This window comes from Spea bombifrons, chromosome 3 (assembly GCF_027358695.1).
Source record: "Spea bombifrons isolate aSpeBom1 chromosome 3, aSpeBom1.2.pri, whole genome shotgun sequence".
NCBI lineage: Eukaryota > Metazoa > Chordata > Amphibia > Anura > Pelobatidae > Spea > Spea bombifrons.
Window position 1 is genome coordinate 117901437 of NC_071089.1, and position 10600 is coordinate 117912036.

General features: G+C 48.6%; 1 protein-coding gene across 2 annotated transcripts; it reads right to left on the reverse strand.

Moving 5' to 3' along the window:
* Nucleotides 1-618: 618 nt before the first annotated feature.
* Nucleotides 619-10272, reverse strand: ZNF395 (zinc finger protein 395). Of its 2 annotated transcripts, none has more exons than XM_053459480.1 (10): nt 10148-10272; nt 5976-6220; nt 3900-4141; nt 3674-3780; nt 2999-3234; nt 2576-2676; nt 2026-2284; nt 1626-1718; nt 1157-1260; nt 619-808 (listed from the first exon to the last, which is right to left on the reverse strand). In XM_053459480.1, exons 2-10 carry the CDS (start codon nt 6216-6218, stop codon nt 697-699), a joined length of 1497 nt encoding a protein of 498 aa, XP_053315455.1. In that variant the 5' UTR covers nt 6219-6220; nt 10148-10272; the 3' UTR covers nt 619-696. The 2 variants fall into 2 exon arrangements, with proteins under 2 accessions (XP_053315455.1, XP_053315453.1); XM_053459478.1 differs by having other exon boundaries at nt 5976-6223; nt 10148-10267.
* Between the last annotated feature and the right edge of the window lie 328 nt (nt 10273-10600).

The following is a 10600-nucleotide window of genomic DNA, read 5'->3' on the forward strand; positions in this document are numbered from 1 at the left end:
CTAACTCCAATAACTAAAGAACGCCTGCCCCGATTTACACGCAATAAAACGCATTGGAGTCCACAGAGAATGCTCTCCGACAAGCATTTGAACAACGGACCGGCGTGCTCCTCTAACCAGGCGTTTCACATCAACTCCACTAAATCCATCAAGGAGAAAAATAGAAACAAAACACAGCCATGGAGTAATGAAAGCAGATAACAGCTCCTCACACAACAGGGGTAAAAATGTAGCATTGCTGTATTTACATATTCATCAAAATTCATGTGTACAAAAAAAACAAAAAAAAACGTAGCGCATCAAAGACATTAAAAGGAGCACGGAGGGCATTTACAGGAGAATTAGAAGGGGTCGGGGGCTATCTTACATTAGAACAGGCGTCTATTCATTTATTTTTTAGAACTTGTTAAAATTTGATGGAACTGAAGCGATGCAGGATTTGAAGAAGCGTTTAACACTTTGGTCCCTGCCATCCCATACACCAAAGATTTAAAAAAACAAACAAAAATAAAATCTGGCAAACATACGAAGTTGTACAGGTCTGGGAATTTACATGAGTACAGTCTTTATCGTCACCACCCTTTCCTCGGCGATGCTTTGCGTTACGACCACGAGCCGTCAGGTGCCGGAGCGGGGGAGGGGGGGAGGCGAGCGTCAGCTTTTCAGCGGACAGCGCGCGTTCCGCGGCCTTCTTGCTCAGTCGAGAAATCGCTGGCAGGCTTTCTTCCACCGGCAGGCGGTGCACCACTGGTCTCTGTGCTCGATGCCATAGACCTTACGGCATTTCTTTGCTTCGCCGCGGACTTTCCTGGACGAGGGAGGGGAGAAAAAAAATAAATAAATAAAGTGAGGGGTAATTAAAGATAAAAATCAGAAATAAAATGTAAAAAAAAAAAAAAATCCAAGCCAGCTATGGACAAGTGACAGATATTTAAAATAAAAGATCAGAATTATTATTTTTCTAAAAAAAAAAAAAAAAAAAAAAAAATTATATATATATTATCAAATAATTAAAAAATAAAAAAATATATAAATATACACACACACATACAAATATATACATGTTCAAGGGAAAGGCAGGTGATACAGATATTTAAACGCTTTAGATTCTAGGCCGCTTGCGTTCAGCTGTACGGTTAGAGCCGTGGAGACCGACCTGCTGCCGTTTGACGCTCTCGGGGGGGAAGCCACGATCAGGTGGGACTTTATCGCTGCCGTCTGCGCTTGCTGCTCACTGAAACTGAGTGACCGGCTTCGGATCTGCGCGGGGTGAAATAAATGCAGAGCGTCAATGGAAAAGAGTCACGAGAAGTGTTTTTGGGGTTTTTTTGCCTCCTTTTAAAGCAAAAACATAATAGTCAATCATGTCGGAGAAAAAAAAAAGGAGTAAAATGGGGGGAATTATAGACTTAATTATATAATTAGGAAGTTAGGTACTCAAGCAAAAATCCGACTGTACACATATTAACATTTACACAAGTAATCGGGTCTGGTATGAGACTGCAGCCAACGCACGCAAGTGGGAAAAATGTTTTTTTTTTTTTATTATAATTTTTTTTTTTTTTTTTAAAGAATTCACTTAAAAAAAGTGAACAGAAAAAAGTACAGAGATGCGCACGACTTACCGGAGAGAGGGTCGGGATGGTTGGAGGAGCCGGCGCCCAGCTTATGCTCGTGAAAATGTGAGGAGAAACTGGAATCTGGATGGAAGGCAGGGCCTGAAAACGCAAAAAAATGAAAATAAAAAATAAAACATTTTGTAAAATTGTGACCGCACTCGTGTAATATGGAGAAATGCTTAGAACTTCCAAGTTAATAGGATTTCACGGATACATTTCTTACCCAGGACTTTAATTATTCCGCCATTTCCTAAACCCAAAAATGGAGGTACCCATAAAACTTTTTAGATTTTCCCACGTGTCTGAGGTCTTCTGATGATGCAAACTAGAAGGTTTTGGGGGGATACCCAGAACCCACTTGGAGCGAGAAGACATTCCGCCTTAATACACTGCCGGTGATCGCTACCTGGTACGCGTGGTCAGCCTGGATGTGCCAGAAGGATCCGGGTGCGGACTGACTGAGCGCGCTGGGCAACGGAGACTCCACGGCCGGAACCTCCAGAGCGTGAGCCTCCGGTTTGGGCTGCGCAGGCTGAATGAGAAGCGGCGGGGTGGCCGTGCTTGGGCTCCTCGGGGTGCTCTCTGCTTCAGCCTCTTCCTTCATCTGGACCTCTGTGTAATAGAAATCCTCTTCCCTCTTACGCTGGTCGGAATCGGCTCCGTCGCTTCATCAAACAAAAAGATAGAAAAAATAATAATACATCCCGGTTCTAAGGACGCGGCTCCCAGGAGCGTCCATTTTTTATTTATATAGCACCATCATGTTCAGTAGCGCTGTACAACGGCAGAGTTGGAGCCTCTGGTTCTGTCCCTTGGACATCAGCATCTAAGCTTGCACGCAGCTTCACGTATTTTATGGGTTTTATATCCGGGAGCTCGCTACTCTTTTAGGCAGCAGCCCCCCCAAAACGTTCGCGCAGGGACGGTATTTCCCACAGCTCTGACTTTCTCCTTACCCGAGGTGCTGGGTCTTCACGTGGCGCTTAATGCCGACGATAGAACGCAGGAATTTCCCGCAGTTTGGCCACAGACACTTGTACATGACTTTCACGGAGTTCTGGAAGAGGCAGAGAACACAAAAAAAAAAAGATCTGAGGCACTCGGTAGAGGAAATTCATTTCTCGTAACCGATTTGGACATATTTAGTGTAAAAACCGATGAAGCGGATATCTCGTCAATCACTCTTCATGAAGTTCTCACAGACTGCCCAAACCAACCAACAGCAATCAGCAACTTTACAGGAGAGAGATAACGCGGGAGGAATAACCGTGCAGATACTCGGAGGCAGCAACCAAACGCGGTCATTGATTATTTACCCCTAGACACACGCAGACACCGCGCTTCTATCGAGCTGCGTTAAAGAAGATCCCTCTCCGTACCTTTCTCTTCCGTGGGGCCGGTTCATCCAGAAGAAAAGGATCGGGATCCGTCTCAAAGCCCTCGTCAATGTGGGAAGCGCTGAAGACCTCGCTTGTGTATTTGGGGCTCGCTTCGGTGTGAGGAGGCGAGGGAGTGGAGACGCCGCTGCTCGCGCTCCAGTGACCGCTCGTGGTGCTGCTGCCGCTGTCCGAGACATCCTCGCTCTCCTTCCACAAGTCGCAGGTCACTCGGGGAGCTGCGAGGAACAAAAGAGCGGCAGGAGTAACCCCCAGGCCGTCAACACGAACAAGCCCGACCCTCCTGCGAATCTCACTGACCGAGGTCTTATCTCCAAAGATCCAGAACGTGGCCTATGAAAATGATCATTCTTAAAAAATGTATTTATTTTTACAGCCTACACTTATTTCCGGCCGGAATAAAATGCCAAAATAAAAAATACATTACTCAAAGAAATAGCACAACGTCTAAAAAAAACAATCGGAAGTGAAGGTTCTGTGTAGGCTCCTTCATAGTCCCCAATGCCAAGAAGCTGCAGTAAAGGTCAGGTGGGCAGAAAAGGCCATAAGCCAATCACGAGTCTATAAAGGCGGAGCTTTCTGGTTAGACCGTATAAGAACCGGTTCCGACGGAACATAAAAGAAGCCGCCAACTAAAGCTTCATCCTCGGTCCTTACCTGGGATGCTGTCGGCGGACGGTGGGCTCTGTACGATCGGGCTGCAAGACAAGCTGGTGAGAACCATCGCTGCCATCATCTCATCCATCTCGACCGCGTCGGAACGCCTTAGGAGAGAGCAAACCAGAATCGTTAAATACAGAGATCTGTACGGAAGAACGCATGCAACATAAACACATAACACGGATCCGATCCGAACGCCACCGCTGGTCCGGCTAAAGCCTACCTCTTGGGAACGTCGATGCTGCGAGACACCGACCGCTGAGCTGGGACGGGAACTGCCCCAAAACCGGCGGGAAGAGACTGCTCCATGGGCGATGCTCTCTGGGCCTCCGCCAGGCGCACGTCTTCGGTCTTTCTGCACAAGTGGAGCCCCAGCTCCAAAACGAACAGCTTCACCTCGTCATCGATATGGTTGTGCTGCTCCACCAAACCCACGCACTCTCTTCCATTGTGGGTGATGAACACCTGCCGACCAAATACAAAAAAAAAAAAGTTACAAACCAGGAATTCACGACATATAAAATAAAAGAAAAACACGATAATCTTCTTTTAGAACGTCTTCTACTTCCCTATAACAAGAGATCTGAAGGGTCTAAGAATAGATGGAGTACTTTATATGACCACTGGGGGGCGCATTGAGCTTCTGCGGCATTTAAATCACATTTACAGTAACAGAAATATTTGTTTTATATATTACCCTTGGATTTAATCTATCAGGAAGCTTTATCGCTTTAAGTATTTGGGATAATTTAGTGAAAAGTTCATATTATATGGGGGGTGACATGGTCATTTTTTGCCTGAACGGTATGGCGGAATATGTGCAAATCTTGGAGAAAATTCTAGAATTTTAGAGCACCCACAGCAACCCAAAACACAAGCTGGTGTCCATGAGCTTCCCCTTCATCCTCTTGCAGTGAAAGCAGAACGATACCTGTGATCTCCTACATACATAGGTGGCATCACCGATTCGGGGCGTCAATGTTTAAAAGGCTGATCTGACCTTATAAAAGGTAAAGGGCAATGTCCAGCTAAGAATGGGGGGGGCTCTGCCTTCGCAAACCTGCAGACACCCCAGGCGGTAAAACATTTGGTACATACATGCGCTATACATACGCGTGCGTCTAAACGGCACAAACTACTCTATACAAAACTGGGACAAAAAGAGACTATTAAAACTCTTGCATTATAGAACCTAAAGTTCTCAGAGCCTGACCTTCCTACAGGTGGGAGGTTTCAGGATGCCCTCACATGAGCACGGCAGCTTAGATATTCTCAGAGTCGCCTGTGATTTTACACAAAATGAACACACGCTTGGAGAAACTTAAGGACTTCTGCAGACACCTAAAACTCTCGACCCCATCGCGGCCGATACAAACACACTGCTGCGTACAACGCCGATTATTTCGCTATTAAAAGTCTTTTCTCTTCCAGACCCCTAAACCCTAACCTTACAACGACGATAACATGAAGCAAGACATGAGAAGGAGAACTCCAGGGCCAGTAAAAAGTATGAAGAAGTAACAGAACCAAATAAGAGATTCCATGAAGAGAAACAGATTCCGATGCAAAATGATACAATAAAAATTCTACAATGCACAAAGGGGGGGGGCGACTAAAAAACACAAAAAGATTACAAATGTTAAACAGCTTTGCAGAAACAACCAATAAAAGCACTTTATTGGATCCTGACAAATATACAAACAGCCAGATCCCTCGCGCAACACACACACACACACACACACACACACACACACACACACACACACTGAAACGCATCGGATCCCTGCTGTATCCAGGAAAACATACAGAGCGCCATCATGCCACCTAGTGGCCATAATGAATATTACATCAGCTCACATTCCACTACTCCAACATTCTAAACGCGAGGTTACAGAAACCACAACAAACCACAAATGCTTAAAAAAGTCTTTTTTCCACTCATTTTCTTTGTGCCCAAACATCCATTTGTTTTTTTTTGGACTCGGCCCCTCATCTACAGAATTTACGGCTTTAGAATTTATTGGGGCCGAAACTCAAGAGCTTGAACTGGAAAATAACGGGCAAATACAGGACAAAAAAAAACGGTTTTATTCTCCAAGCCTCGGGACCCACGGACGGCGGCCGCAGGGACCACCGAATAAAGCGACCTCCTCTCCCCAAACACTCAAGCTATGCTTTAAAATAAGTTCTAATAAACGTCTGCCGGCCGACTGCCACCGGGAAGATACAGGCTGCCCGCCCCGGTCCCTCGTATGCCCCAGCGCCCGACGCAGACCCCCAAGGAACTCGAGAGCCGTACCTTCTGACCAGGATGCAGCTTGAAGCGGCTTAAAGGAAGACTTCCAGCGGGACCGCCGGCCTCGTCTGCGCACTCCTTGTAGCAACCGCCGTCAAAAGCCCCGAGGTGGGCTGCTCCAGAGAGATCGGCTTGCGCAGCCAGCGGACCCTCCACCAACATCCCGTCGGCAGACAGGTTCGGGGCGCAAACGCGGGCCCCAAGAAGGGATCTCTTCCCAAGACGCTTAGACAGCATGCTCGCCATACCTGCTGCCGGAGAGAAGAGAAAACGTTTAGCAAACATACAAAATATTTATCGGATACAAAATAACGAGAAAAAAAACACCCCGAAGCCCCCTTTAGAAGCGGCTTCTAGAAACTAATATTATATAATAAATAAATAATAATAATAATAAATAATAATAATAAATAATAATAAATAATAATAATAAATAATAATAATAATAATAATAATAAATAATAATAAATAATAACAGACGAGTGGACGTGAAGGACGTTTAAAGAGAGCTTTAGGCTTTTAAGCCATCGAGTTTATTTTGCCGTCTCTTATCTAACGCAGCGAGAGCGTCGCAACATAAACCGCCGCGTTATCTCCCCCCCCACGCGGACGGCGGGCCTGAGAGTGTCCAAAAACGCATAAAAACTAAATTATACAAATATATATATATATACACACACACACGGTATACAGCGTATATAATGCAGATATTATCCATTTGTAACAGAAGATACATGAGGATCAACTAAGTTAAAAAAATATAAAAAAAAAAAAGTTAATAAAATGTTTTTAAAAAGTTAAAAATCAAGCGAGTGAAATTTCCCGTAACCTGAATTCTCGATTATTGGAACCAAAAATTATTTTAAAAATGTTAATAGAAAAGTAATAAAGTAATAAATGCACGCGGATCCGGCGGCCGTTACACCGTTACACATCATCGCGTTATATATATTATATTATATATTATATTATAGCGCCGGCGGCTCGGCTCCTCTCCGTGTTTTTATTCTTAGCCGGCGATATCCCGTTTCTGGGGTCGCGTTCCCAGCTCCCATATAAGGGACACGTCACGCCCCCCCCCCCGTGTGACAGCTCACTACATGCTACACGCGACACAGGGCACGGGGAAAGCCCCGTCAGGCGTGGGAGGAAAATGACAACCTCAGCAAAAAAACAGATCCAGACTCCGGTCACTAACAGGTTAAAATAAAAGACAGTAAAAGAGCAAAGACTTTTGAATGCGTTCCAGAATCAGAACACGTGAAGAACACGCCTCTTGTATGACTTGCCAGGCTGCATTTAGCGGTCACATGAGCCCCGACAGAGATAACAAATAATCGGCCCCATCCGGCCCATCTGGACTGCCCATCTATAATTAATCAGTCGTTGGTCTCGTCTTAGATTGAGGAGCCGTTTGTCTATCCCGCGCATGTTTAATACCCACCCTGTATTACCCTCTACCACCTTTGCTGGAAAGCCGTTCCATTTATCTACTACCCTCTCAGTAAAGTCAAAACCAAATCAAACCAACAGCCAAAAATAAAAATATAAATCGACTGCATTGGGGGCGTCACGAAACCCCCCACAGAATAGGGAGACCCCAAAAAAACCTTCTGGAATATTCCGTGAAAGAGTTAACAATAATCTATCAAGCGCCGAGGTCGCCGGGAACCTAAAGCAGCACTGGCCGGGGGGGGGGGGGGGGGGGGGGGTCAAGCGGAAGCCGGGCAGAGATGGCTTTTTTTTTTTTGCTGAACTGTCTGACAGATCGCCCCGCAGGGCGCCGCGGGGTTAAATACACGGTGCTTGGCGCAGGTTGGTGTTGAAATACGGATCCTGTTTCCCCACACGGCTGCGTAAGCGTGATCACATACTAACACAACATACAACGCGCTAACACAACATACAACGCGCTAACACAACATACAACGCGCTAACACAACATACAACGCGCTAACACAACATACAACGCGCTAACACAACATACAACGCGCTAACACAACATGCTAACACAACGCGCTAACAACGAGGCATCATTGTTTGGGGGGCCGCGGCGGACACACCCCCCCTCGCTCTCCGGAGACGGGGAAAGCAGTCTCTGTTAGAGCGCAGCCGGCGCACCAGACAACATGTGACAGCTGGGGGGGGGTGCTACAGCGGCAAGAGCGTTAACCCCTTCCATGCACAACGTAAACAGACGCTCTACAGCAAAGGGTTAAAAATTAAACAGATCGGCGTTACTGCCCCAGCGCTAAAACAAAAAGCAGATTATTACTCTATCGAATCCAGATGGAAGTTTTACTTTAATGAGTAGATAAGCGGAGCGGCCCCCCAGCAGAGGTGGTAAAGGCTAATACAGCGAGGGAATTTAAACATGGAAAACAAGTTGGTCTATTACATAACCGCGTGCGGGGGGGGGGCGACAGGAGGGTGTGGCGCGGCGGGACTGGCAATAAACTCGGGCAATTAGCGGCAATCAGTTGATTATTTACGATGCCAAGTGGACCCGGCGGGGCGGCCGCCATATCGGCGAGAAGCTCTGCAGACTGAATATCAATTCGTTACATCGTCTCAACTTCTAAACGTTACCAAATTAAAGTATTTATGGACGCCGTCTACCCGCGGCGCGCCACCCTACGGGGAGGAATAAAATAACTCCTGGGGTGAAGACCCCGTTATGAAGCGATAAATACCCCCGAGGTACAAAAAAATTATTATATATATATTCCAACGGCTATAAGGACGTTAACCTGAAAGGGTTAAAAATCGCGTCAGCAACCGAGACGCCTCAAATCTCCTTCATTCAGAGAACATCCAAGAGACGCGCAAAGTCGGTTTGTATATCGCCTTCATACTCTGTAGCAATGTACAGCGCGCTAACGGGACAGCATAACAACGCAACAGAAACCACAAGGGGAGGAGAGCTGACAATCTAAACCTCGGCCGATGATCCTCTCCTGTGAAGGGTTAAATAAAGACCAAACAGAGCTTTTCAGCCAAAATCCAACACAAAAGCCCCCCCCCGTCACATGACAATTAAGTGTTCCCGGCGGAATATATGAATGGAGCGAGATGTTAAAGCCGTGCTGAGCGATCCATGCACTGGGATAAAAAAAAATTAAAACGAAGCGTATTTACGGCCTCCCAGCAGAGGTGGTAGAGGGTAATACAGTGAGGGTATTAAACATGCATGGGATAGACATACGGCTCCTGAATCTAAGACGAGACCGACGACTGATTAAGGCGGGGGGGGGCGGTTGGCGGGGCCGCGCGCTCGAGCCTCTCCTCAGACACACCCCCTTCCTTCAACTTTGTAAACATGCCTTTCCGAGCCAGAATCCCAGCGCTGAACCGCAACCCCCCGGCACCTCACGGGTTAACAGCGGCAGGCGAATTCATGTCACAATCACCGTTACACCGACAAACACCGGACCCGCGCAACAAATGGGTTAACTCCGCCCGTCGCTGGTGTCGTCTTAGATTCAGGAGCCGTATGTCTATCCCGTGCATGTGTATTACCCTCTACCATTTCCCCTGGGAAGCTCTTCCACTTACCTACCACCCTCTCAGCAGTCGAGTATATAAACACATTGTACGTATCCCCCGCCGCACGAGGCGAATAACAGTCCGGGACGGCGGATCGGATCCACGCGACAGATCAGTAACGGGGAGGGGGGGGGTATCCCAACTTTTAATAAATAATGTCCCGGGGAGGGGGTGGGGGCGGAATGCATTCGGTGCCGGAGCTCGTATAACAGGGCAGGAGGCAGCAGCAGCCCCGGTCCTCCCGCCTCCTCCTCCCCGGGTGGGTGTGTCAGCGGCAGGGACGGGGGGGGTGTGAGCAGACATGAGGGGCAACAATAATATGGAATCATACAGAGTGCGGGGTTACACTGTATCAACAACAGCAGCTGCCCCTCACCCCCCCCTCCGCAGCCAGCACATAAACAAGGGGCCACTCCCCCCGCCAGCACCCCACCCGCCGGGGCAATGCTGCGGAGATACCCCGGGGGGCAACTCGGACACACGCGCTGCAGGGCCGTATGGGTGCAGAAAGCATGCAATGCTGCAAACCCTGCACCCGGTGCATGCAGCCGCCACCCCCCGCATGCACCCGGCCGACCCCCCCCCCGCAGACTGCATGCGATGCCCCCACACCCGGTCCCCCCGCTCACCTGCACTCCCCGCCGGTGCGCTCTGGCTGTACGGTCCCCGGGCTGCTGCGGGAATGTCTCTCCTGTCTCTCCGCCGCCGCTCTCCCTCCTCTCTCTGTGAGTCTCCAGTGGAAAGCGCACACGTCGGGCTGCGGCGGGAACCCGGTCTGGATTACTGGATCCGGGATCGCTCACAGACGCGGAGGGACGGGCACAGGGGGGGGCGAGGGAGCGCCGGTCCGCGGCAGCCGGTCTCCTTATGCCGAGGGGAGCGGGGCCGGGGCTGTGCGGAGGCGCATGGTGCTCGGGGGGACTGCGGCTCCGGGGCGGCCGCTCTCCGGGTTTTCGTGCTGTCAGCGCCCGCTCCCTCCTCCTGCCGGCCGGGTCACAGCTCCTCCTGTAAGCGCTCGCTTGTAAACAAGCTGCCCACATGCTCAGCCCTCCGCCGCTCATTGGTTCCCGGCCTGCCACGGA